General features: G+C 42.9%; 2 protein-coding genes across 2 annotated transcripts; one reads left to right on the forward strand and one right to left on the reverse strand.

Moving 5' to 3' along the window:
* Positions 1–1,788: 1,788 nt before the first annotated feature.
* On the reverse strand, positions 1,789–8,112 carry TRIR (telomerase RNA component interacting RNase). The gene is made up of 3 exons (XM_061616721.1): positions 7,639–8,112; positions 4,934–5,011; positions 1,789–4,000 (listed from the first exon to the last, which is right to left on the reverse strand). The coding sequence occupies exons 1-3, from the start codon at positions 7,891–7,893 to the stop codon at positions 3,893–3,895; spliced, it is 441 nt and encodes a 146-aa protein (XP_061472705.1). The 5' UTR covers positions 7,894–8,112; the 3' UTR covers positions 1,789–3,892.
* GET3 (guided entry of tail-anchored proteins factor 3, ATPase) lies at positions 8,009–25,670 on the forward strand. The gene is made up of 7 exons (XM_061616718.1): positions 8,009–8,654; positions 9,988–10,135; positions 11,478–11,626; positions 12,428–12,578; positions 13,633–13,740; positions 22,784–22,981; positions 25,096–25,670. Exons 1-7 carry the CDS (start codon positions 8,485–8,487, stop codon positions 25,225–25,227), a joined length of 1,056 nt encoding a protein of 351 aa, XP_061472702.1. The 5' UTR covers positions 8,009–8,484; the 3' UTR covers positions 25,228–25,670.
* Positions 25,671–27,540: the final 1,870 nt, after the last annotated feature.

Consider the following 27,540-nt stretch of genomic DNA (forward strand, 5'->3'; position numbering starts at 1 on the left):
ATATTGGTAAAGACCTTTGCCCAAGACTCTTCAGAGCCACTGCCAATAGTCAGGCAATACTGGGCAAGAGAGGCCACTGGTCTGTATAAGGCAGCTTCATACGTAAAGATGGCTCACTCTGGAGACAGCAGCAGCCTGAGCTCCATTTGGCTGATACTAGATTAAGTCCACTAGCATCAATCAAAGAAATGCATAGTGCTCATTTGAAGACTGCAAGGGGACAGAACAAAGCTGTCCCACTGGCAATTGAGTGTAGAAGTTGAAGCAGCTGAAAAAAGATTAAGTGAGAGTTCTGACCTGGGGTGGTACTTTAGGCAGGTCGGTACACCATTTAGCAGAGAAGATATTTTCAAGGACATTTCACAGTACAAGAGAGTATACAGGTTACCTATTAGTGTGTTTTAGAAAGAACAAGAATCAACACCTAGAAATAAAGATGAATAGTATATCAAGCAACCATTTAACTGCCATGAAAGTGAAGCTATGTTTTCATACCAAATACTGCTCATTCTTCAACCACACATTTTCCAGAATAGTGAATGAATAGCGTATAAAGCTTGTGCCCCAATAGTCACATACTTTGGAAATATTCAATAGCAGAATACAATTACACCTTCATCAGATGCATGAAGTGTTATCCTAAGCTGGCAGGTATGTTTTATTATTATGTTTATATCCCGCCTTACTGTAAAGAGCTCAAGGAGTATACATAGTTCCCCCTCATCATCATCCTCACAATCCTGCAAGGTAGGTTAGACAGAAAAAGTGATTGGCCCATGGTCACCCAGTGAACTACACTGCTGAGTAAAGATTTGAACCTGGATCTCCCAGGCCCTGGTCCAACACTGAAACCACTACATCACACTAGTTCCCATATACACATGCTAGGACAGAGAAAATTATAAGCAGTGTGGCTAGAGGGAAATAAACTACAAAAAGCACACAAAACAGACCATGTTAAAGTTAAATACATAAAACAATTAGCGAACATTCACAAAGCAGTGCTAATACTACTTTAAACAGTCACTAATAATTTTATGTATATTTCAGCTTTAACGTAATTTTCTAGTCTACCTTTTGCATTTCCTTTTAATCCCACTACCACCATCTGTGTGTGTGTATAATTTTTTAAAAAAACAGATAACCCTGCTTACATCTGATGAAGTAGGCTCTAATCCACAAATGTAAGTAAAGGTAAAGGTGTCCCCGGACTTGTAGTGCGAGTCATTTCCGACTCTTAGGGTGACGTCTTGCGACGTTTACAAGGCAGACCATATATATGGGGTGGAATTGCCAGTTCCATCCCCGGCCTTTCTTTACCACCCAGCATATGCCGGGTACTCATTTTACCGACCACGGATGGATGGAAAGCTGAGTGGACCTCGACCCCTTTTACTGGAGATTTGACTTCCTCCTTCTGTTGGAATCAAACTCCGGCCGTGAGCAGAGCTTCGGCTGCGTTACCGCCGCTTACCACTCTGCGCCACAGAGGATCATAAATCCACAAATGTATATACCATTAATAAATTTGCTAGTCTTTCATGGTGCCACAAGACTTTTTTGCTGTAACAGTGTATCATGGCTACTTCTGAAGGATACTATCCAGGCATGGGATTGTGAGATGTTACCACTACCACCGAGTTCCAAGTTAGCTAACTAGTTCTCCTTACTGCATAAGGGGAAAAAGCATGTTGTGGCTAAGAGCTACAGTAAATAGTTTTGATGGCTTTATCTGTATAAGTAAGAACACTCATTGATATAAAAAAGAAATAAGATACAACTAGCAAATCAATATTCACAACAGAAATTTATTTTAAAAAGCAAGTATTAAGAATGATTATCAGTGCTCTAAGCTGGGCTGTGGTGGTCCAAAGCAATAAAGGAGTCTGATCTAGTGTAGAACAAAGAAGCAAACTGCCACCACTTTATAGCAGGCAGGTAACCAGATACCAGTGAAATATTTAAGCCTTCAACTTTGCTTCAGCTTTCAACAGCAAATAGGTCTCACATATGACTGCCCTGAGCCTCTTTCAGACATTACATCAGACTGAATGAATGTTGGGTGGGGATGATGATGTGAACTCCCCCAGCCACCTATTCAGAAGGTCTGAAAGGAGGTTCTATATGCTCACAGTTAAGTGTATGAAAGTTTCTGCCACGTGATCAGGTTTCCCAATCACACTGAAGAGCCTATGCACCTGTAGATGTGCACATCTAGCTCTTATGCCAAAGAAAGGTCTGAGCAGGGCTCAAGTTGACTGAAATTCCAGCAACCATACTTAACATCAAACAAGAGCATTGGCTGTATCCTATGAAGTCACTGTATGAACAGAACAACTTCCACTCACACAATGTAACTTCTTCTACTATTACTACTCCCCTTGTGTCCCCAAATCTGCTTTGGGGTCCCCAAACCCTCCAGAGCAGATTGGGCAAATATTGTCTACACTTCAAGTGCCCTACATAAGCGGGAAAAGTGTTCCGATTGGTAGAGAGTTGTGACTTTCATGAGAAAGGTATTTACATGTAAAAGATTTGACCTAAAGGCTGTTCAAAAACATTGAACACACCCATTTAGGCCTCTCTTAGATGGTAATATAAAACTTCAGTTGCTCTTCCTTCAGTGTAAAAATCCTTCTCTGTGGGTATCCTATGTTTAGCACTGCACAGAAGTTTGGTATTTTATATCTGTTCTCCTGACACAAAGCCTGTTCCATGAAAAGAAGATGGCACAAATAATCATGAGCCCCAACTGCACCCTCATCACAAAAAATGGAGGCTATATATTAAACTACAAACGGGTCTCATTTGTATTCTCATTTCTTGACTTCAGTCTAATCATTGGGAATGAACTCAAGGCCCTCCTATGAAGTTGTCATGCCCAGTTACTCTGTGACAGAATTCACATCACTGCAGACAGTTTACGTTTCAGCTCTAAAATCCTACTTCATGAAAAGTATAAGGAATCTAAACAGAGAATAAGTAAAAAAGAAAAAGAAACAGGTTCCATGCATACAGCAAACAATTGCTAAAAAAATTGCTTCTTTCACACAACTCTGGCCACAAAGCCCAGGACTGGGACACCTAGTCAACAGTTTCAATCATGATATCTGGGAATTCCATTTGTCCCAGGGCAAGTTCGTTGTAATTTTAGCCAATTTTCCTCCCATGCTATTAGATGTAAGTACAGACCAAGTTTCTACCTTCATAACTAGCAGATAGGCACAGATTAGAGCATGCATAACAGAAGGCAAGGAACAGGCTTAAGCAGCAGCAAATGGAATTCAGAATGAAACCATGTAACCCACTGCAATAGTGAAACGGAGGAAAAAACAGGAGCAGAAATGCGGTCACAGAATTGTCAGATACTAAGCATACCAAGGCACCCAGCACCATTCATCTTTCATCATGTATAGATAAGGGTAACAAAAGTGCTTTGGGAGTACCACTGCCTGCAATGCAGATTGGGTAGTGACCACATTTTAGTTCATCTCAACAGCAAGAAAGAATGAATTTGGCAAAATGGATCCACTTAGTTTATCCCATGGTGGAAACTTCAGGTGTACTGGAAGTGTTAAGTAAAGGCTTAATGCTAAAGATTTTGCGGGCAAGGTATGTTGCCTGGTGATTCAGGGAAAAACATGTCAGACCATTTCCACTATTTTGGGGATTACAAATAAAAAAATCCTGCAACTAAGTCAAAGTTCTTAGTTCTCAGAAGAAAGAAGAAAACAGTAAATGAACCAATGAAGGAGGCTCTAAATTCCCAGATATAAAAGCATGGCAAGTCACCTGCTGCCGTGGCAGCATTCAGTCTGTGGGGCAGAGCTACTCTCCTTTGACGTTTTAAATAATTATGTACATCAGAGACAGTCCAGGCTGCAGATTAAAGTTATTTCACCAAAGGGCGGGTTTTATCATCATCACTGCACTGGTGGGCTTTGTATTTTTTCACTTCAGCCATGTATTTGGCCCATGCATCACCTTTACTTGTCAAAACCTACAAAAAGAAAACAGGAGAGGCAACAATAAAAGTTTATCTAGCATTATGGATTCAGAAGCATACCATATACAGAACACACAACTCTCACAAACAATGGCCTAACCCTAGTCATTAACCTAGGCGAGCCAGTGAGCTGTAGCGTAGATTGTTTAACTGGGGAGAACCAGGTTCAAATCCTTGCTTAGCCATGAACCTCACAGTATGATGTATCGCTGTTCCATCTCTCAGTCTAGCCTACGACGTAAGATTGTAGTGAACCCAAAAATAGGATAACCCTATGTACACTGCTGCCTTGATCTCTTTGGAGTTAAAAACATTGGCTCAATTCCAATGCTGACGTTCTGCAAATGCAATGGGATTTCCCCCTCCTCTTCAGGACCCTCTGGAGCAGATTTTGAGGGCGCACAAGGAGACAAGAGAGGAAGAGGAAATCCCACTGAGCAAGGGAAACTCCACACACGAACCAGGTACAATCCTCCTGCTAAACAAGTACAGAATACGCAAGTCCTGACCTCCAGCTTCATTGCTGTTACCACAGCTGAAATAGAAAGAACTGAAATATTCTTCTGCTGCTCCTGCAGACTCTTATAGCAGTTTTCCACTGAAGGGTTGTGCCCTTATCACAGAGTAGGAAATCAATGTGGGCGTCATTACAGGGTTACCTGGTAACCTACAGCTGGCAGAACCTGACAAAATGTAGCTCTGTTCCTATTCTCTTTCTCACACACACAACATACAGTCTAAACAGACTTCTGAGCTTCTAGCAGAGACCAAGGGTCATGATAGTAGATCAACATCAATGACAAACGTGGACAACATGAGGGCAGAAGAACCTTAGCTTCACCTTGCACACCTGCTGAAATGGAAGCCCCAGGCACTGCTGCATGGGCTGTCAAGCTGACATACGCCACAAGGTTCATATCAACTTACCTCATCCTCTGTCTTTTGTTTCTTGGCTACCACTCCTGTCTTCAGGGCTAGCTTGCTGCCCCCTCTCCGCTTGCCCACCTGGGTGAAGGGATAGAAGACTGCAACCGTTATACGAGCCTGGGAGCTGCAAGGGGAATGTTGCCCACTATATAACGGTATAGGGAGTCCTTCAATTAGATCATCTTAGCTCGCCATCACACCTGTCAGTCAGTACAGAGCTGCCGAGCGTTACCTACACCGTTGTGCTAGGAGGGTAAAAGGGCACCTTAGCAGTGTTCACCAATACATCTGTACAGATAAGCCCAAACATTCATATATACATTACAAGAAAAGGAATTATTCTGGTTGTTTTCCAGGCTCACTGTCCATTAGAAAATAGGAGCAACACTGAATTTTCAGTCACATTCTCCTAAAACATCACAGTGCACATGAAATAGTTTTATTTCCTAATAATTAAAAGGGTGATCAAGTTGGCAGACCTAATCTTTTTCATATCTAGGGAAGTGCTATGTGTGCTACAGTCATCCTAGAAATCTGCACAATCGCCATCCATAAATCATGAAACTTGGATTTCTAAGAGCACGCGAAGGATTAAGATTTGAAGTTTCAGCTTTTATTTTTAAAAATGAAATTTCTACTCCGTTGAAGAAGCAAGCATGAAACAGAAGGGGTACTTCTGCTAAAAACTAAGAAACAGGAGTGTGGTTTCAATGGTTACCATCCACTCCTTGCTTGCATTATACAGTCCCATGAAATGCCTGCAGTACATGCCCCCTAAGGGTCTTCCTATCCATTTCCCCAGAAATGCCACATGGAAAAATCAGTTTCCTCACCTCCACATAAAAAAGAAAAATCTTCTATTTAAAGACCCCCCCCCATTCTAGGGAAAATATGTTTATTTTGTTACTGCAGTCCTGTACACACCAACCTAAGATTAATTACCGCTAAACTCAGGACGACTTATTTTGAGTAAACATGCATAGCATGGTTTGCATTCTTCCTTGACCCACTCTGAACAGAATGGTAGCAGCTTATTCGTATGTTGAGAGAAGTTCATTCTGTTCCCACGGTCATAAGCACAAAAACTCCCATATGCTAGACAAAAAAGGTATTCACTTGCAGCAGGTGTTTTAGAAAAGGGGAAATTCCTGATTCACTTTATGATCATTTCCATACATCACTAAGCCTAGTTTATCTTAATACATCCTAGTTCCTTTGACAGTGCCTTCTAACAACATCAATAGCAGTCTATTTGGAAGTTCTTTAAAAGTCAGTTACAACAAAGCATTACATTGTGGTATCTTAACTTGCAGTTCACAGGAAGGCCTTCCATATCTACTCCTTCCAATTTGATTATATATTCTGCACATCACGACCAACTCTTTTACGTCCTCAGAAGGAAGACATGGGGGGGGGGTTTCTCCAATGGTTTATTATTTTGCTCTTTTCACTTTCCCTTTTCTTTAAACTATAAGCTGTTACAGCCATATGTCCCACATTAGAATTGAACATTCAAAGGAACAGAAAAGTTTTAACTTTGTTGGAGTATTTTAGCTCCAACTATTGAACAGCTTTGATTTTAGAAACATGTAGCAGCAGGCAGTTCTGCTGTGGGGCAAGAACATTAAGAGCCCTCAAAGGCAAAATCTATCTGAAACACACCCACTTTGAAGTAAGGCACACTGAAATGAATGGGACCTACTACTGGGAAAACATGTTCTCAATTGGAGAGCAAAAAATGGGATTTTAAGGTTCACTTTATGGTCTGACACCAGGGCTGATTAAATAAAATACTAGAGTTTTTGTTGTTGTTATGTGCCTTCAAGTTGACTACAACTTATGGCAACCATATGAATCCGTGACCTCCAAGAGCATCTGTCGTGAACTGCCCTGTTCAGATCTTCTAAGTTCAGGTCTGTGGCTTCCTTTATGGAATCAATCCATCTCTTGTTTGGCCTTCCTTTTTCAACTCCCTGCTGTTTTTCCCAGCATTATTGTCTTTTCTAGTGAATCATGTCTTCTCATGATGTGTCCAAAGTATGATAACTTCAGTTTCATCATTTTAGTTTCTAGTGACAAACACTAGAGCACATATTTTTAATGCTTGCAAATAGTAGCCTCCCTATACTTTATCAGGGACAATACTTACAAGAGTATCCCAGAGTTGCATACTTTCAGATCCACACTCATTTCACAGTCAATATTAACAAACCTAGCAAAACATTAACTTACATAGCAACGACTGATATTGACCATAGTGTCAAACTACGTCAACCAGCGTTGATATTTTTTGAAAGAAAACAATGTCATTCCAACACACAACTATGCTTTGGGGGGGAACCTGGGGGGGTTGGAGAGGGAATTACTACTAAATAGTCACACCCATAGACTTAAAATTATTATTTGCATTAAGGTGAGCTTTTAAAACGGACAGCAGCTTTACTTTATAGGACGAGGAGAGCTCAGAGGAGAAAGAGAATTTAACAGGGCTCCTCCTAACGTTATTCTGCTACCAGAACAGAAACACTGGAGGTGAGAGGGTGAGCATTTTTGTGTGTAGGTAATACACCCATCGAATTTCTGCCTGCCAAACTTCTTAACGGCATTGACGGCCGTGTCAGAAAAGATGAAAACTGGATACTTGTTAAGAAGAAAGAGGACAGAAGGAAGGGAGGGGGAGGGAAGTCAGTGCCCGGATCCCTTACGAAGCTGAGGGCGCTCCCGCTCCGCTTCTTTTCCGGTGGTTCCTGTTCCCCGGGCGGCTCCGGCCGCGATTCGGTCTCTTTCTGCTTATCGGCCCCTGTTTTCCCCGTTCCCGATCCGCTCCTCCCTCCCGCTGCAGCGGCCTCTTCCATGCGCCGCTTGAAGAGCTCCAGGAAGGACCCGTCGTTGGCGAACACGTTCACTCCGCCCGGCCCGGCCGCCTCGGAGGTTGGACCTCTACCTTGCGCCGCCGCCATCTTGCGCCGCCCTCCCTGCTCGAGTATACGAGCCCCGGGGCACGATGGGAAACGATGACAAAGCTCAGCAACGCAAAGCACGGCGGGATAACCGAAGAGGCTGGGTTGGGAGAGCCAATGTTGCTAGGATGCCAACGCACGTCCAAAAGGCAGAAGTATTGCTACCAGATCGCGTGCATATGCTCCGCCAAGGACTGGCAGTTCCTCTAGCCCAATCACGAACGGGCTGTTGAAACGGAATAATCCATGATGAAAAAGTACCAATCAGAGGTAACTAGAGGCGGGCGTTTAAGCCTCCTTCAGGAATTGGAATCAGGATCCTATCAGGAAAGGAAGCTGCTGGCCAATCTGCTAGAGCACGACTAGTTTGGGCACGACCATAACCACCGGCCAGGAAGGGGTGTATTGCACTGTGTTATTCATCCTTTTTTGTGACGCACCGATTTGATCGCTTTGTATGATTAAGGAGATGAAGAGCAGGGCGAGGTAGGGCAGAGCGCGTGTATTTCTTTGGTCGCCGCCGGGGGAAGAAATCTGATTCTCCCTAAAAATGGTGTAGTCTGGCATCTTGTCACGTGATTTCGTTTCAAGATGGCAGCAGCGGCGGCGGCGGCGTCTGGGTTGGCAACAGAGGCGGATGAGTTCGAGGACGCTCCCGACGTGGAGCCGCTGGAGCCGACACTGAGTAACATCATCGACCAGCGGAGCCTGAAATGGATTTTCGTCGGTGGGAAGGGAGGTGTCGGCAAGACCACTTGCAGGTGAACTAAACGAGGAGGAATATTATCTCCGTGGGAGGATGGCAGAGCTTACTCTTTTCACCTTCCTCTCTTCACCTTCCTCTCTTCTTGGCAGTGCTCCTGTGTCTTTTTAAGAGCTGCGTGACAGGCAGAAATCTAACAAGTGCAGCTTTGATATCACTGGATCTCTGCTGGTGAAAGCTCCACCTGTTGAATTTCTGCACCTCATTGAGCGGTTGGAGACAGATCAGCCTGCGGGGGTGGGGAGGAGCTGGCGACTGAAGGATTCTCTCTGTGTTGAGGATCTGGAGAGTAAAGTATCTTATTGGGCAATCGGATTGTGTGTAATGCCACTGTATCATGGGATTCGGCTTATTTTGTTTGAAAGGAGATATTGGAAGAAACTGGGTAAAAAGTTAACAGTTGGATACCTTCCTTTTTCAAATTCATATTTTAACCATTGTCATTTATGCTGTCTTAATCTGAAGCCCAAGTATATTGTGGTTGCTCTTGATGACTGAAAGCTACACCTGGGACACAATGTAGCAACCCATTTTGTCACTGCTTCTGGTACAGCACATAAATACTGTGGTATCCGCATTGGGGCCATACTGTTTTCCAGGTATAGCTTTTAAGATGCTGGTTTTGTTTTATAAACCGACAAATGGATTGGGTTAACAAAATTTGGAGCCATCTTTTTCCCGTATGTCCCATCACAATATTTCAATGCTGCCAAAAATGCCTTTTTCATTATAGTAGCCTTGCCATTGTGGAATGATTTTGCAATGGTTGGCTTCACATTGCACAATAACTTTTTCCTGGAGATTTTGAAATCATAAACCTGAATTTATGACTGAAGTAGTGGAAATTTGAAGGGTTTGGCTTTTGGTGTCCAGCATTATGCTTTAATCTGGACCATAGAATGTATTCTATAATCTAGTATTTTAGATTCATTTTGATGTGGTACCACATAATAAACTAATTCATATATTCTGTGACTTGTTAATTTTTTAAGAAGGTAGCTTGTCTTGAGAGTGAAGGAAATCACAGGCTAAATGGCCAAAGTTGCAATTCTGTGCACACTTACTTGGGAGTAAGTACCATTAAACTCAGTGGGCCACTTTTCTGAGCTAATATGCATAGGGATAGGCTACCATATAAAATAAATGTAAATAGAGCAGACTTATGAGTAGCCACTTGCCTGTGACATGGAGAAGCCTTATTAGGTCATAATCTTTCACAGTGGATAAACTGGTTTAGACTGTGTGACTGCTGGAGAGTTTGTGCTCTATGTATGTTTGTTTCTCCATTTGTGATGTTAATAACAGCATATTACTTCGCTTTCTGGACCCAGCTGCAGCCTAGCTGTGCAGCTCTCCAAAGTGCGGGAGAGTGTCCTCATCATCTCCACTGATCCTGCTCATAACATCTCAGATGCCTTTGACCAGAAATTTTCCAAGGTTCCCACCAAAGTAAAGGGCTATGATAACCTTTTTGCCATGGTGAGTGTGCCTCTGAAGGGACTGGGTAGTCAAAATGCTTGTCTTGAGTAAAATTTATAGTTCTTGTTATGTATTGGAAAGGGTCTCGGATAAGGATGATGACATTTTTTCTGGCCCTGCTCTTTCATCTTTTATTAGCAACCTGATACAGAGAAATAAAGCAAATAAAGTTTTTTCCAACAACTTCATGTCCTTGCTAACTAACGTTTTCCTCCTAAATTTCTGTATCTTGGACTGCAAGGAGGTGATGGAATATTTTACAAAGTTTCTCAAACATTGCAGCTTTATATTCTGAGATGCGAAGAAGAGGGGAAGGAAGAAGAGATGAGTTTTCAGGCACTGCTTCAGGAAGATAAGCAATGGATAGATATTAAAGATAGCAGAACAGCACTAGTAAAAAAAAAAAAAGGTGGCAAACCTAGTCGTGCTTGCTCACAGATGGGAGTATAAAACTGTCACAGTACATCCTCAGTGTAAAGCTAGCATTTTGTACCTGTAACCTAACACACCCTGATCCTTTGGTAGAAAAATCTGAAAAGGGAAGGTTTTATTTCTTCTTTGTCAAAAGTCAGGACATGAAGCCTGCCTCAAAAAAACTACTAATACTACAGTACAGAGCTATAAGTTGCACAGGCTGCCAGTGAACATAATATTGAGCAATGGGAATTTACAGCTGTGTGCCGGAAGGCTAAGAATGGGGGCAAGAAGACTTGCTGTGGCAGCTAGGAATATACGTCTGCAAAATGCAAGCCCTATTTACTAAAATAAGGCAGAAATTTAAGATGGTGGTAATCTTCAGTTCATGTAGTGGTAGGTTCTCAAAATTAAAAAAAAAACACTATTTGAACATACATGGCAAGATTCAGCCGGCGTCAAGCATTTCTAAGCCCTATGGATGTTACTGAGAAAGCTAAGCATGTGTGATTTTAACTCTTTCTTTGAAACCAATGGGATTCAGTGCTAACTTTGACATGCCCATTGCATAAGTGTGAAGATGCTTATGGAAGATTGCACAAACGACTACGGTTGTGGCTCAGTCTTACAGTGATTTTACTAGATGTCACAATGGCATTGTGTATTGTAGGTATTTAAACATCTTGATAAAAATCTTAAATTACAAAAAAATCAATTATTTGGGTGGTTACTCATAATTTTGAGTCCAACATAATGAACATGAGTTTTAAAGTTTCTGTGACTATATATTGAAAGAATTGCTACTTCCACAAATCTGGGATTTTAGCTCTTTGTTCTAAACATCATGCTTCTTGCAGAGTAGCTGAATGACCTTGACTCTGTCTTATTAAGTCAGCGCTGACGTTTCTGTCCTTTATTTATTTCTCAGGAGATTGATCCCAGCCTAGGTGTAGCTGAACTTCCAGATGAGTTTTTTGAGGAGGATAACATGCTGAGTATGGGCAAGAAGATGATGCAAGAGGCAATGAGTGCCTTTCCCGGTATTGATGAAGCCATGAGCTACGCTGAAGTGATGAGGTAAGAACTGTGAGCTGGATCATCACATCCATTGTCCCCTGGCCTGCTAGTGGCTTTTATTGAGAAGCAGAAGACCAAATGCCAAAGGCCTTTTGCCGTCTTCATCATGATGAAGTTCGGGTTAGCAGAAATGTAAAAGCTGGGATTACCCAGCATAGTAGCAGAATATGTACTTGTCCACAGTTCTCATATAATTTGTATGCTTTATGGATCATTTATTGCACTGGCCAATTCGTGCATTACAGTTTTGCAGTATACGTTGTTCTATTGTGCACAACATGAATTCCACTTACAGTTCTCTCTCTTAGAGCAAAGAACGCACCAACGTTAATTGAACATTAGAGGTATATGCATGCGGCAGGGGTGGGGGGCATGGAGAGGGTCATGAAATGAAATGGGGACTTGCACTAGGAGCCGTAACATTTCCTAATTGTGCAGGAGCTACTACAGTTCATACAAGAGCTCAGATTCCTAGCTTGTAGTGCAACCTGAGTCATACATAAATTAGATTCTTGCATTCTATGGCTACATCATAGAACAACTTTTGTGGGTGAAATTCCAGATGTGGGTACATAACATTCTGCATGTGAAAGAGAGGGTCTGATGTACAGATTTGTAGATGTATTTAAGTAGGAGACCATACCACAAAAAAATAAGAGCTGTGTGGAGGTCGCTCTTGGTCTACCCACTCCTACCGCCCTTCTTACCCCCACCCCTCAAAATAGAAGATTCTCATAAAGAAGGAGAGGTGACTACTGACAACAGTGCTCCTGATGATGGTTCTCTCTCTGGCCTGCACAGGTTGGTGAAGGGGATGAATTTCTCCGTGGTGGTGTTTGACACAGCACCCACTGGGCACACACTACGGCTGCTCAATTTCCCCACCATCGTGGAGCGGGGGCTGGGCCGCCTGATGCAGATAAAGAACCAGATCAGTCCCTTCATATCGCAGGTAAAATGGGAGAGGAGGCAGCAGCATGAGGCATTCCTGTCAAAAATGCTGTGCCATACATCACTTTGTTTTAAAGTTCCATCATGTGGCACTTCTCTAGCTCTTGCCTGGACCCCACTATTATTCTTGCAACTCTCACGGGCAATGTGAAATATCAGTTTTGTTTATTAGGTTGCTTAAGAACATAAGAAGAGCCTGCTGGATGAGGCCAGTGGCCCATCTACTCCAGCATCCTGTTCTCACAGTGGCCAACCAGGTGCCTGGGGGAAGACCGCAAGCAGGACCCGAGTGCAAGAACACTCTCCCCTCCTGAGGCTTCCGGCAACTGGTTTTCAGAAGCATGCTGCCTCTGACTAGGGTGGCAGAGCACAGCCATCATGGCTAGTAGCCATTGATAGCCCTGTCCTCCATGAATTTGTCTAATCTTCTTTTAAAGCCGTCCAAGCTGGTGGCTATTACTGCATCTTGTGGGAGCAAATTCCATAGTTTAACTATGCGCTGAGTAAAGAAGTACTTCCTTTTGTCTGTCCTGAATCTTCCAACATTCAGCTTCTTTGAATGTCCACGAGTTCTAGTATTATGAGAGAGGGAGAAGAACTTTTCTCTATCCACTTTCTCAATGCCATGCATAATTTTATACACTTCTATCATGTCTCCTCTGCCCCGCCTTTTCTCTAAACTAAAAAGCCCCCAATGCTGCAACCTTTCCTCGTAAGGGAGTCGCTCCATCCCCTTGATCATTCTGGTTGCCCTCTTCTGAACCTTTTCCAACTCTATAATATCCTTTTTGAGATGAGGCGACCAGAACTGTACACAGTATTCCAAATGCGGCCGCACCATAGATTTATACAACGGCATTTTGATATCGGCTTATAGGACACAATAGCACTTCTTTGCTCTGCGTGTGTTGGGCTTTGTTACTCTGGGCTGAGCTGATGAGCAGGTTTGGCTCCCCTATCCCCTCCCCTTTTATGGTCTCCAGGACATGCAGTGCTGACTTCTCTTCTGTTGTTAGAAACCCTTCAATGTAGCTCCCTTCTCTGTTCTTCACTAGATGTGCAACATGCTTGGCCTGGGAGACATGAATGCTGACCAGCTGGCCTCCAAGCTGGAGGAGACCCTCCCTGTCATTCGCTCAGTCAGTGAACAGTTCAAGGATCTGGCAAGTATTCTGTAAGGGTTGGAGGAGGGATATGGATCCAGGAGAGTGAATTATTTTTAAAAGAGGAGCAAGTGTTTTCCCTAGGAAATTGGGGTGAATTGAATTATCAGGTGGGTGAGGGGTGAGATGCTTCACTCTTGGTGAAGTTGAGCTGTATTGAACTGTAGAGTAAAATGGAACATGCTTACAGTCATGACTGTTTTAATATATTTAACCTTAACTTCTGTTACCTATATTTATATCCTTGTTTTCTTGTAATTTTGCACAGCAATTTTGGGTGTTTGCTGGCTGTTTTTAATGCACATGGCATTTTAAAGAGTCGCACAACAACAGTGGTTAACACAAGAGCCCGGCTGGATCGGGCCAACAGCCCGTTTAGTCCAGCATCCTGTTCTCACCGTGGTAAATCGGATTGCTTGCAGGAAGCCCCCAAGCAGGGCATGAGTGCAACAGCACTCTCCACACTCATATTCCCTCTCATATTCCACTGGTAATACCATTCAAATTCTGGTGTACAGAGGTGTACTGCCTCTGACGGTGGAGGTAGACCATGTTCGTTGTAGCTAGTAGTCATCGATAACATTGTCCTCCATGAATCTACTTAACCCTCTTTTGAAGCCATTCAAGTTGGTGGGAGCAATATCTTGTGAGAGCAAATTCCGTAGTTAAACTAAATGCTGTGTGAAGACTCTCTTTTTTCTGTCCTGAATATTCCCAAGATTCAACTTAATTGGATAGTCTGTTAGAATAAATTTCTCTCTATCCACTTTCTTCACTCCCTGCAAAATCTAATACACCTCTGTCATGTTCCCCTTTACTCATCTTTTTTTCAAAACTGAAACGCCACAAATGTTTTAACCTTTTTTCATAGGGAAGTTGTTCTTGTGCCTTCATCATTTTGGTTGCCCTTTTCAGATTTTTTTCCCAGCTTTACAAAATATTACATGAGGCAAGGCAACCAGAACTGTACACGGTATTCCAAGGGCAGTCACGCTGTAGATTCATATAATAGCATTATGATATTTCATTTTCAATAGCTTGCTTTCAGTCCCTTTCCTAATGATCTCTAACATGGAATTTGCCTCTTTCCCACTTGCCACACACTGAGTTGACATCTCATCAGTCTATCCATTATGACCCCAATGTCTCATTCCTGGTCAGTCGGTCTCTCAGTCTGTTGAGAGGGAGAGAGAAGGAATTGCTTTGCACTTGCTTACATTGGTTTGAATTACCCATTCACCCAAATGGAAGAGATCCTTTTGGTGCTTCTCTTAATATCAAATTTGAATGTCTCACTACTCACCCCAACCCTAGATCATTTATGAACAAGTTAAAAAGCACATGCCCCAGTACTGATCCTTGGGGGGGGGGTTCACTTTCTAGATCCTTCCATTGGGAGAACTCTTCATCTATTCCTATTCCCTGCTTCCTGTTACTTAGCCAGTTCCTGATCCACAAGAGGATCTCTCTTATTCCATGACTGCTAAGTTTACTCAGGAGTCTTTGGTGAGGTACTTTGTTAAAAGCTTTTTGAAAGTCTTAAATACACAATATCAGCTGGACTACCTCTAACTATATGCTTGTTGACGTTCAAACCTGCAAAATGTTAGTGAGATAGGACTTACCCTTGCAGAATCCATACTGGTCCTGCTTCAGCAAGATTTGTTCTTCTGTATGCTTGGTAATTCTATAACAATGCTTTTCGCCAGTTTTCCCAGAACAGATGTTAAGCTAACCAGTCTATAATTTCCAGGATTCCCTCCTCCCGCCCACCGAACCCTTTTTAAAAATTGGCGTTACGTTGGCCACTTCCCAGTCCTCGGGTATGAAGGCTGAATTTAGGTACAAGTTACATATCTTCGTTAGAGAAGCAATTTCATGTTTGTGGTGTTTAAGAACTCTTGTGCAAATGCCATCTGGCTCTGGTAATTTGCCAGTAGAGCCTACAATTTATCTCTTGCCACCAATATTTGCCTCAGTTACTCAGACTCCCACCCTGAGAGAGTTAGGGGTTTACCCAATGTAGTCTACTTTAAAGACAGATGCAAATAATTTATTCAGCTTCTCTGCACTCTCCTTTTCTTCCTTTTGCACACTTTTGACTCCTTTGTTTTCCACTGTCTAATCTCTAGCTAGTCTCTTGCTTTTAATGTATTTAAAAGAATTTTTGTTATTTTTAATGTTTTTAATGATGTGCTCCTCACCTTTTTTTTTTTTTGCATTACTTATTTTTTGCTTGCATTTCCTTTGCCGAACTTTTTGTTTTCATTTCAGTTTTATGGAGGAAGCCTTCTTGCCCCTAATACCCATCTCAATTCTGCTTGTTACTCACACTGTCATCCTCATGGCGTTGGTGGTACCTTACTTGATCTGCAGCATACCCACTAGTTGAGCATCTAATTTTGAATAAATTCTAAACATTCGGGAGAGATTTGATTCTCCTCACTTTCCCTTTCAACTTCCTTTTTATCAGTGCCCTCATTTTTGGATAATTTTCCTTTTTTGAAGTCAAATATGACCATGTTGGAGGTTCTTTGGAATTGTTCACTTACATATGTTAGAACATAAGAAGAGCCTGCTGGATCAGGCCTCTGGCCCATCTAGTCCAGCATCCTGTTCTCACAGTGGCCAACCAGGTGCCCGGGGGAAGCCCGCAAGCAGGACCCGAGTGCAAGAACACTCTCCCCTCCTGAGGCTTCCGGCAACTGGTTTTCAGAAGCATGCTGCCTCTGACTAGGGTGGCAGAGCACAGCCATCATGGCTAGTAGCCATTGATAGCCCTGTCCTCCATGAATTTGTCTAATCTTCTTTTAAAGCCATCCAAGCTGGTGGCCATTACTGCATCTTGTGGGAGCAAATTCCATAGTTTAACTATGCGCTGAGTAAAGAAGTACTTCCTTTTGTCTGTCCTGAATCTTCCAACATTCAGCTTCTTTGAATGTCCACGAGTTCTAGTATTATGAGAGAGGGAGAAAAACTTTTCTCTATCCACTTTCTCAATGCTATGCATAATTTTATACACTTCTATCATGTCTCCTCTGACCCGCCTTTTCTCTAAACTAAAAAGCCCCAATTGCTGCAACCTTTCCTCATAAGGGAGTCTCTCCATCCCCTTGATCATTCTGGTTGCCCTCTTCTGAACCTTTTCCAATTCTATAATATCCTTTTTGAGATGAGGCGACCAGAACTGTACACAGTATTCCAAATGCAGCCGCACCATAGATTTATACAACGGCATTATGATATCGGCTGTTTTATTTTCAATACCTTTCCTAATTATCCCTAGCATGGAATTTGCCTTTTTCACAGCTGCCACACACTGGGTTGACATTTTCATCGTGCTGTCCACTACAACCCCGAAGTCTCTCTCCTGGTCGGTCACCGCCAGTTCAGACCCCATGAGGGTATATGTGAAATTAAGATTTTTTTGCTCTGATATGCATAATTTTACACTTGTTTATATTGAATTGCATTTGCCATTTTTCCGCCCATTCACTCAGTTTGGAAAAGTCTGTTTTGGAGCTCTTCGCAATCCCTTTTTGTTTTAACAACCCTGAACAATTTAGTGTCGTCAGCAAACTTGGGCACTTCACTGCTCACTCCTAATTCTAGGTCATTAATGAACAAGTTGAAAAGTACAGGTCCCAATACCGATCCTTGAGGGACTCCACTTTCTACAGCCCTCCATTGGGAGAACTGTCCGTTTATTCCTACTCTCTGCTTTCTGCTTCTTAACTAATTCCTTATCCGCAAGAGGACCTCTCCTCTTATTCCATGACTGCTAAGCTTCCTCAGAAGTCTTTGGTGAGGTACCTTGTCAAAAGCTTTTTGAAAGTCTAAGTACACTATGTCTTGTATAAAATAAAGAGTCATGACCAGGGATCGATTGGATAATAGGGATAATACTAAAAGTACGGATCTCTTGATAAAAGGTGCAATATAAAAGTACATGAGTTATTGTCTCAATTTCTCCAATCCCACACGGACACAGCCTTTCTACGCATGGAACTCCACAAAACCTACCCTCAAGGAGGGCTGACGGTATCACGTTGAATCTCGCCATGGTAAACGCTTTTCTATATCTGGGACTAGAAAGGTTGCTGAGATATTGAGCAGGGGCAAAGCCCCTGAATGTGGTGATATCGTCAAACTTGGTAGGTGGCACAGTTAAATGAGTTTGCAATTCTATGTCCATTATGCGTTGGGAGAGGGCTGTCCATGCTTTATAGAGTATCCTAACTTGGAGATAATAGGAGACGAAAAGCCAAGGGATGCCACTTTCTTCATCAATGATTTGTGCCAAGACAATTGAAAGGTATCAGAAAGTACTAGTGGGGCCAGGCCTACAGGAAGAAATTGAAGTTTTAACCATAACTTTAAGTTTCCAAATTCGTGCTTCAATAGAGGGAAGACCAGCTTCCAATCTTACAGTGTTGTTTGAGACACATGATGGAATCCCGAAAACGGCCCTCAGAAATTTTGTCTGTATGGGTTCAAATGGAACCGTTTTCAGGAAAGTTAGCATCTGCGAGCCATATAGCATTTGTGATACGACTTTCGCCACAAACGCTTGGATGGAAGAGGAGGTGTGTTGTCCACCCTTGTTGTAAAAGAATGATAGCAGTGCTTTAGAGGTCCTCCGAGCAACCAAGATAGTATTCTTTACATGGAAATGCCATGAACCTCAGGCGTGAAAAGTCACCCCCAGGTATCGAAAGGATGAGACCTGTTCAATTTTCAGACCATTCAGCTGCCAGTTGTGTCTCACCTTACTTTTAGTAAACACTAGTACTTTTGTTTTAGCATGACTGATAATTAGGTGGTCTTTGGCGCAACATTCCGCCAATGCCCGCAGCAGGCGACGTAGTCCGCTGCAGGTCAGCGATAACAGAACTGCATCATCTGCGTAAAGTAATACCGATATCATTCTGTTGGTGAGAGTCAGTGGTTGTGATGCAGGCCGCGCCAGGGAGCCAACCTAGGTGTTTACGTAAAAATTGAATAAGGAGGGGGCTAAAACACATCCCTGCTTGACTCCCTCATAAGTAGGAATTAATTTGGTCAGATGGCCTATATTATCACATCTAACCTGAAGTCTGGTGTTTTCATGGAGCAAGCATATCAGCGTTAGAAGGCGCCTGTCTATATTTGTTGACTCAAACTTTTCTCATAATTTGTTTCTGGGTATGAGATCAAAAGCATTTTTAAAATCTATGAAAGCCGCATATAGAGCTCTCCCTTTTTTTGCTGAATATTTCTCCACCAGATGTTGTATTACTAGTAAATGGTCTGTTGTGGAGCGTTCCCCTCTGAACCCCGCTTGTTCATCCGCCAGAATGTTCTCCTGGGCCAGCCAAGTGTGTAGTTTGTCAAGAAGATGTAAAGTGTAAAGTTTGCTGATTATGTTCAGCAGGCTGATTGGCCGGTAATTAGCGGGGTCGGATCATAGTCCTCTTTTATAGATTTTATATATATATATATTTTAAAGTACACTATGTCCACTGGATCACCTCTATCTATATGCTTGTTGACACTCAAAGAATTCTAATAGGTTACTGAGACAGGACTTTCCCTTGCAGAAGCCATGCTGGCTCTGCTTCAGCAAGGCTTGTTCTTCTATGTGCTTAGTTAATCTAGCTTTAATAATACTTTCTACCAGTTTTCCAGGGACAGAAGTTAAGCTAACTGGCCTGTAATTTCCGGGATCCCCTCTGGATCCCTTTTTGAAGATTGGCGTTACATTTGCCACTTTCCAGTCCTCAGGCACGGAGGAGGACCCGAGGGACAAGTTACATATTTTAGTTAGCAGATCAGCAATTTCACATTTGAGTTCTTTGAGAACTCTCGGGTGGATGCCATCCAGGCCCGGTGATTTGTCAGTTTTTATATTGTCTGTTAAGCCTAGAACTTCCTCTCTCGTTACCACTATTTGTCTCAGTTCCTCAGAATCCCTTCCATGTTGAATTTGATAGCACTGTGGTTACTATTCCCAATCAGTTGGATGACATTTACATCTTGCACCAGTTCCAGGGCACTGCTTAAGATAAAGTCCAGGGTTGCCATGCCATGGTTGTTTCATGACCAGCTGTTCTAAGGCATCATCATTTAGGGTATCTAGAAATTTTACCTTTTTGTCATGACCGGAACACAAATATATCTAGCCTGTGTGAGAGTAAATGGAGTTGCCCATTATTGCAGCATTTCCTCTTCTGTATATATCCTTGATTTCATTCCCCATCTTAAGATCACCCTGGGCATTTTGGTCAGGGGGATGATAGTACGTCTCAAGTATTAAATTACTCAATGGGCCCAGCATCACCACCCACAACAATTCTGTGGAGGAGTCTGCCCCTTTTGGGATTTCTAGCTTTTTGCTCTGTCCTCCTTGAAATACAGTGTGACACCATCTCCAGTATGTCTTTCCCTGTGGTTCCTATAAAATTTGTATCCAGAGATAACAATGTCCCACTGGTTCTTTCCATACCACCAAGTTTCCTTTATGCCCACTACATCTATGCTCTCCTTCAAGAACAAGCATTCCGGCTCGCACGTCTTGGCTCCTCTTGCAAGGAGCTAATAGTATAATTTTGACAGAAGGGGGAGTCAGTGGATGACTGCCAGCAAATGTAGTTAAGTTTTCTTTTTAGGAGAACAAACCTTAGTTACCTCTTGTAGCCTGTCTCAAGATGAGCACACCACAAGAGCCCAGGTTCAGATGTCACAATAAGGTAGTTTCAGGCTTGTTTCACAGCAGGAACAGAGCAATAAATTTTCAGCACCACACATTAGCAAGCTGTGCATTCATATTAAACCATAGTTTGTTGTTAATGTGACATGTAAACCAGGCCAGCGTAGCTGAGTGCTTTATCTGGTCCTTCCAACTGTAGCAGCAATCAATTTGAAAATTGAATCTTCCAATTAGAACAAACCTGCTCCATGCTGAGAAGAACGAGTCCTGAAATGGGAATTTTCTGGCCATCTTGGATTGGGGGGCTGGGTCAGGAAGACCTTCAGAGCAAGAAAGTACACCACATGCATTCTCCTCCAGAGCTTAGATGAGTCTTCATTCTAGTTTTCCCCGATTCATGATGACTCCTCTGCTAATGTCCATTTATACTGACAGGAAACCGCAGGTACTGGCTGGAATGGTTTTTGGAATTAGCGGTGGAGGTGGGAGTTCAACCTCCGTGTTCAGTTTTCTTCTTAAAGCATGTAATCTGCTTCATGCATGTGAAGTTCTGGGAGACAAGGCAATAAGTCTATGCCAGTCAGTTTGTCACCCATGTGGATTTTGGTTTTAGATTGTTGTGTTTTCTGGCATTGGGTTGCTGAGTATGAGCTGCAGTTTTAGAGGGAAATCTAGAGAGATGGAAGTGTAAACCTTAAACAGTTGTTCAACCCATGAATCTCAGGTAGTGGAAACTATTACACATCCTTACTGCACTAGTTCTTGTGCATTCTTTTCTGACCAAAGCTCTTCAAGGCTGCTATCAGAGCTGATATTTGCATGGTAAAGGAGGAGGGATTATGGGATTATATGCCTCCTGGCCCTGATTGGACCTGCTCAGGTAAATATAGTGGGACTGCTATTGAGTCAATCTACCTTAAAGGCATAGAAGAATATCATGTTTGTCTTGTGTTGTAAACTGTTCTAGAGAGATCCCTGTGATACTCACCTTTCTTGAGAATAGCAGCTTCTTGCTCCAAGTCATAATAAATGTTTGTCTTCAACTATCAGCTTAACAAACCTTTCCCCATTAGCAGCATGGAGCAGGCAGGGAGTTGTTGACAGCAGAGGTATTCTCTGATGCAGGCATGCTGTGTTGGATCTTCATGTATGGAGCAGGCCAGCAAGGCATTTCTCTACTCGTGGAAGTGTTCCTTTATCCTTTAAAAATATAGTTTCAAATGCAGATGTGCCTGTAATTGTCAGGAATGTGCCTGCCCTGTTATTAATTCTTTGGAATGTTCTCTTGTAATGGGAAAGGATTTAAAAGGAAAGAGATAATATCAGATTCTCTTGGGAACTCTGCTGGTTCAATAAATCTACCTTTATTCCAGGAGTTAGGTATATAGCGTAGTGAGGTGGACATGCCATTCTTCTTGTCTTTTGTACTGTTGGTATGTTAGAGTAGATGAGGGCTGGGTGTCCTGCATTTTGTTACCAGTTTTGCACCTAACTTTGCAAGTGTGGTATCTTGTAGGCAGAGAGCACCGTGGTCAAGTGTAGCAGCAATTGGTGCCAAGTTTGTAATGGGCAGATGCAACTAACTGTACATTGCAACTAGCCACTTGCCTGGTCAATTGTGGTGAACTTAAATGGCCAGATGAATTTCCAGTCTTATCCTGGAGCTAACACTCTTAAACCTGGAAGGAATGAAGACAGCCTCATACACACCTTGTAGTCGCTCTTTGTTCCTCTCTGTCCTCCTGGTAGAGAAACTGAGAGGAGAGAATGTCAGGGCTAGCAACCACCTGGGTCCTTTATCACTTTTTCTGAGCAACGTGTGTCTCCTTCATCTGTGCCTATTGTAGAAAGCAAGAAAGTTATCAGCTGCCCAAGTGCCCTGCTTTAAACTCTGCAGCCATCCTTCTCAACAATGAACAAATACCTGCAGACTATGTAGATGTGATCTCTCTGCCTTCTAAACTTAACCTGAAAGTACAAAGAGAGCAAGGTGGGATTGCCATGACTGGTCAGAGAGTAGCTATTCTTCCCCTGTCCCCAGAGATAGAAGTGACGCAGAGTGTGGAGTGTGTCACAGGGTGTTCAGGTAGCTGCTAGCCTGGAGGGAATGATGGGAGATGGCTGTAGTGCTTCCTGAGGAGCAACAGGTTTTTTTGCTTTGCCCTCTGGTCTTGCTCCCTCTATGTTGATGAAACTTGCATTGTGGTGAAGAGAATGTACCAGCAGAGGAGTTAAGGAGGAAACAGGGACTGTGTGGGAGGCAGCAGCACCCAGTTGAGTGAAACCAGGGGTGGGTGACTATCCCCTGCAATTTTATGTGCATCACTGAACTAATGGTACTTTGTCCCCTCGCAGGAGCAAACTACATTCATCTGTGTCTGCATTGCTGAGTTTCTGTCCTTGTATGAAACGGAGCGGCTCATCCAGGAACTGGCCAAGTGCAAGATCGACACCCACAATATCATAGTCAATCAGCTGGTCTTCCCTGACCCAGAGAAGCCCTGCAAGATGTGTGAGGCCCGACACAAAATCCAGTCCAAATACCTTGACCAGGTATTGTTAGAGGCAGTTACAAATGTCCATTTTGGGGAGGTGGCAGTAGTCTGTCATAAACCTAAATTTATAGGCCTGCTTTATATTGAGTCAGTCCAATGATCCACCGAGCTTAGTATTGTCAATTTAGATGGACAGCCGTTCTTAATGTCTCTGTTCATATCCTGTCCCCTCATCCTTTAACAAGAGATGCTGGAGAATGAACCTGGAACATACTGCTTATGAAGTATGTGCTCTACCACTGAGCTATGGCCCCTCCCCATGTACTCTGACTTGCATACCTAGCTTTATATTCCCAACCCATTCATGGTATGGTAAAGACTATGTTAAGCTTTTGAATGGCTGAAGCTATGCTATTCTGCTTTTGCCTTCAGCTTCAGGATTCCTCTCTCCCAACATTCTCCTTATCATTGTCTCACGGTTAGTGTTTAGCTTTTCTGGAGGGGTGCAAATATCCAAGTAGCCAGTAGCCACTGGCAGCTACAAAATTGGGCCTGACAACTGGGTTGCTGAAGAGGGCAGGAAGAAAATCTCTGTGTCCTACTCTTTGTGAGATCTCGTCTCTTATCTTCCTTTGGATGTGGAGATTTTTATCTTCTATAACTTGTGACTCAGGTCTGTCAAGCCTTATTTTGTGGGGGGGGGTTAAAGGAGGTAATAAAAGGGGATGTTTCAACAGTAAGTTTGAGCAGCTGTTTTTGTCAAGGGAAAATATGCAGACTCCTCTGCTAATGCCAAGCTGTTCAAAATTCGCTTTTCTTTGCAGTTTTCTTCTGTTGCTCCTGCTCCTTCCATTCTTTACCCTTTCTCAGTCTTTAATTCAATGGGAAAGAAAGGGAGAATTATCTTCTCAGCCTTTGAAGCCATCTACTTTCTTCCAGTCCTGGCATCCTTGTTTTTGTGTAATTTCCCCCTTGTCATCTTGTCCCTCCCGCTTCTTTAATTACTCCCCCTGAAAAGCTGTGGGGATCTTTTACATGTTTTTCTTTGACCAAAACCTCTAGTTTTCCCTCTAGTTTTCCTCTTGCCTTTTCAGTGTTTCTACCCTGTTTTCCTTTCTACCACTTCTACTTTTTCCATTTCTCATTTATTTCTTCACCCAATAACACTTGCTTCCAGGGTTTCCCAGAGCCCAGCTCCAGAACCTTCTTAAACTCTCGAAGTTAAAAGAATGGCAGTAATGTAAGGAATGGTGTGGAATGGCAAAGGCTATAGTTTCCAGGCTGGCTTAACTCTAGCCCTTCTCTGTTCTGCACTGTCTCTGTCAGCCAGGTGCGACAGAGGAGGCATGCGGGGAAAGGCCAGAATGCACCAACAGGAAGAGTCCTCTATTAGCAAACATGCTTAGGTCTGCTTTTCCTTTCCTGCAAGCTGGCTCTTTTTTTCTTTGCACACCTACTTTTCTGTGTCTAGACTAAATCTACTCTCTTCTGGAAACAGGGCCGGTGCCAGGCATACCAGGGCCCTTGGCACCAGCCTGCCCCGGCACACACACACATACCCGTCCCACCTACCTCTCCCTGAAAGGCCCCTCTTTTAGGGTGGGTGGGTGGGTAGTGGTTGTTTCCGCAATCTGCGCTGCGGATCACGGGCACCACCACCCCACTGCTGCACAGGCCTGCGACGGCCGCCTGCACATGCTCCACCTACCTCTCAAAGTAAATGCTGGTTGCCAGGTTTCCCTTAGGGAAACCTCGGCGCCATCTCCAGTTATCAGTTCCAGTCATTTCCACTTACGGCTCTGTGGGTGTAGATACCAGTTTCTGTTTGTATACCCTCTTTATAGACATCTCAACACTGGAGAATTAAGCTTATGTAACTCATGGCTCCCAGCCTAACAACTTTAGATTGGTTACAGCTAAAGTACTACACTATAAGCCCCGATTTCTAAGTAAAGCTGTTTGAAATTAGTTTAAGACTGCCATTGGATTCGGACTGCAAGATGACTTCCTTTCATAACGCTGGTGCAAAAAGGGCCCTTGACAGTCAGCATGGTGCACTTTCCAAACAAGAAGGGAAATGCTGCTGAGATCCTCCTCTTATCTTGATTCCTCACAGGAAGTTTGTAATTGTTAGATACTTTTGGTTTGTCTTTCTGTTCTTTCCTCCTCCAGATGGAAGACCTCTATGAAGACTTTCACATTGTAAAGCTGCCACTCTTGCCCCATGAAGTGCGAGGGGCTGACAAAGTCAACACCTTTTCAAGTCTGCTACTGGAGCCCTACAAACCACCCAGTGCAAAATGAAACCCCTGTGGACTGGCTCCTACTGTTTTCCCTCTCCACGCCTGCCCTTTCCCACCCCTTATCTGCTGGAACTCCTTCCCTTCCAGTGGCCTCTCTTCTGTTGAAATTGTGTGAATAAGAGGCTTGTGGTGGGGTTGGAAGTGGCAGAATTTGGTGTTCCCACTTCTTTCTGCCCTGATCCTGATACTTAACTCCTTGGGACATCCCAAAACCATCCACAACATTAAATCCCTTCTCCTCACTGACCAGCTAGCTTATTTAAACTAGGGCCACCTTTTGTTTCTCTTTCACTCTGGCATCTCACTGGATCATGTTTCCTGGGGCTGATGCCATTCTGGCTGAAGTCTAGTCAGGTGCTGTGATGACACAGAGACTGTCAGTCTTGCAACACCAAGGCCATCAGTGCTAATGGGAAGTATGTAAATAAACTGTAAGGGAAATGAGTTTGCTGTTTTTCATCAATCAGGCTGCCACGTTTATTTATGCTGGGAATTCTCAACACTTGCAAGTTCTGTAGGGGAAGTCCTTTGCTGCTGGGGAAGCTTAAAAGCATCTTGAAAGTCTTCTGTGAAAGGGTTGAGAATGAGGATACTGTCTTGAAAAGAGGGATTAGAATAGAAATGTGGGGGCTGAAAACAATGGGTCCCTAAACTTTCTGGGGCTGTATACATTCTAGTCCCCTGGAGTGTCAGTGCCTTCATAAACATCTCATGGTATGTATGATCTAAGGGTGTGTGTACTGCATGGTACCAAGACAGGATTAAGCTTGCAAGAAGAAAGCCGCCAGGGTTTACTTGGGATGCAGCAGTTGTAGCAGAGAGAGAACTGCTGTTTGCGGAATTGTAGTTGAGGTTTATCAAGGTCAAAAGTATCCCATTGTATGATTAATTGGATGGGAGAAAAGCTTGACTGTGTGTTCTCATTTTAGGGCAATCTGAAAGATAAGCTGACTTTAAAATGCAACAGAACATGTAATGGGAGTATAATATGACCATGGGGTGGGATTAGTAAATCATGGGTATGATCCAACATGGTATGCTCCCATCAAGCTCTAGAAGCTTGGGCCTTCCTTGGCATGGCTGAATTAAGCATGTTAATTGCCAGATAATTAAAAGCTTTTCATCTCTGCATCTCAACAATCTGGGAATTTAAAAAATACACTACTTAGAGTGTTTCCCAAGGTATCTGGCTTTCTCTGGCACTCTCAGTTTTACATGGAAAATGGCATGCGGGTGCCCCTATGGAGCACTGACTTCATATTCTATGTGATTTTCAAAAGATCAGGGATTTAGGAACCTGGTGCAGGTGTTTAAGGATATTTTGTTTCATTTCTTTAAAAGCATGTCTAAACCACTTAGTGTTTAAAAATCTCTAGGAAGTATACAAAATGCAACATTAAAAACATGTAAAACAGTATTATAAAAACAGAAATATGATGCCTATTTTAATGTAAGTCTATGATTTCCAAAGCAAAGTACAATGCAATCCTGGCTTCCTTTTTTAAAAAATTCAGGCTGACAGTGAAATAGGAAGGTGTAGAGTGTGTCCTAGTTTCCCACAGAACCAGAACAACATCTGGCTATCTCTGCTTTTGCTTCTTTGCCTGTGGCAGGGATAAGCATGGAGGTGCCTTTCTTTTCAAATCTCTCAGCTTTGTAATTGCAGCAGTTGTGGAACAAACACGTTGCATAACTACTACATGAAAAAAAATAGCTGTAGAACGAGAATTATGCTTACTGACAAAACCCATAGCCTTTCTAGATGGCTCCTCATCAAGTAGGGGTACACACATATAGATAATATATATGGAGACCCTCCTAAAACTTCCTTCTTGCAGGCCTTTCAGTCCTGCTGTAAACCAGCGCACTAGTCAATTTGCAGTTTTGCCCTGTATCACATGTCGAATTAATAGTTTGTGTGTGAGAGCGTGCAAAATGCAACTTAATACGTGCAGTGCTTTTTTGATGGGAGGTAACAACTTTGTTTTTCTAGGAAACAAGTAAAAAGAGTTGTGTTTTGGGATGGATCATAGCTCAGTAGTTGATCACCATTAGTGTAGTGGCAAATTCATAAGTGCAGGGTCCCTTCATGTTAGTCACAGCCATGCTGCCCTTTTTTTGCTGCTGGGCTAAGAATGAGATCCTTTTTAAACCTTCTCCCACAACAGCAGACATCCTTAGGAGCCAATCAGCATGAAAGTGGAGCGTGTTAGCTACTGATTAGATTAGATTATATTGGTTTATTGCGGTCATAGACCCATTTCCGAAGACAAACAAATACAACTTAAAAAATTATAACAAATCTAAGTCTAAG

Source organism: Rhineura floridana, chromosome 3 (assembly GCF_030035675.1).
Source record: "Rhineura floridana isolate rRhiFlo1 chromosome 3, rRhiFlo1.hap2, whole genome shotgun sequence".
NCBI classification, from domain to species: domain Eukaryota; kingdom Metazoa; phylum Chordata; class Lepidosauria; order Squamata; family Rhineuridae; genus Rhineura; species Rhineura floridana.

What these genes read in the sequence shown, in the direction of transcription:
- TRIR (XM_061616721.1), bottom strand. Translation starts at nt 7,893, where the DNA reads ATGGCGGCGGCGCAAGGTAGAGGTCCAACCTCCGAGGCGGCCGGGCCG. An exon ending in GCGGGAGCGCCCTCAGCTTC is followed by an intron (nt 5,012 to 7,638) that starts GTAAGGGATCCG and finishes CCCTTCACCCAG; the next exon opens with GTGGGCAAGCGGAGAGGGGG. An exon ending in AACAAAAGACAGAGGATGAG is followed by an intron (nt 4,001 to 4,933) that starts GTAAGTTGATAT and finishes TTCTTTTTGTAG; the next exon opens with GTTTTGACAAGTAAAGGTGA.
- GET3 (XM_061616718.1), top strand. Translation starts at nt 8,485, where the DNA reads ATGGCAGCAGCGGCGGCGGCGGCGTCTGGGTTGGCAACAGAGGCGGAT. An exon ending in ATGATAACCTTTTTGCCATG is followed by an intron (nt 10,136 to 11,477) that starts GTGAGTGTGCCT and finishes TTTATTTCTCAG; the next exon opens with GAGATTGATCCCAGCCTAGG. An exon ending in GTGAACAGTTCAAGGATCTG is followed by an intron (nt 13,741 to 22,783) that starts GCAAGTATTCTG and finishes GTCCCCTCGCAG; the next exon opens with GAGCAAACTACATTCATCTG.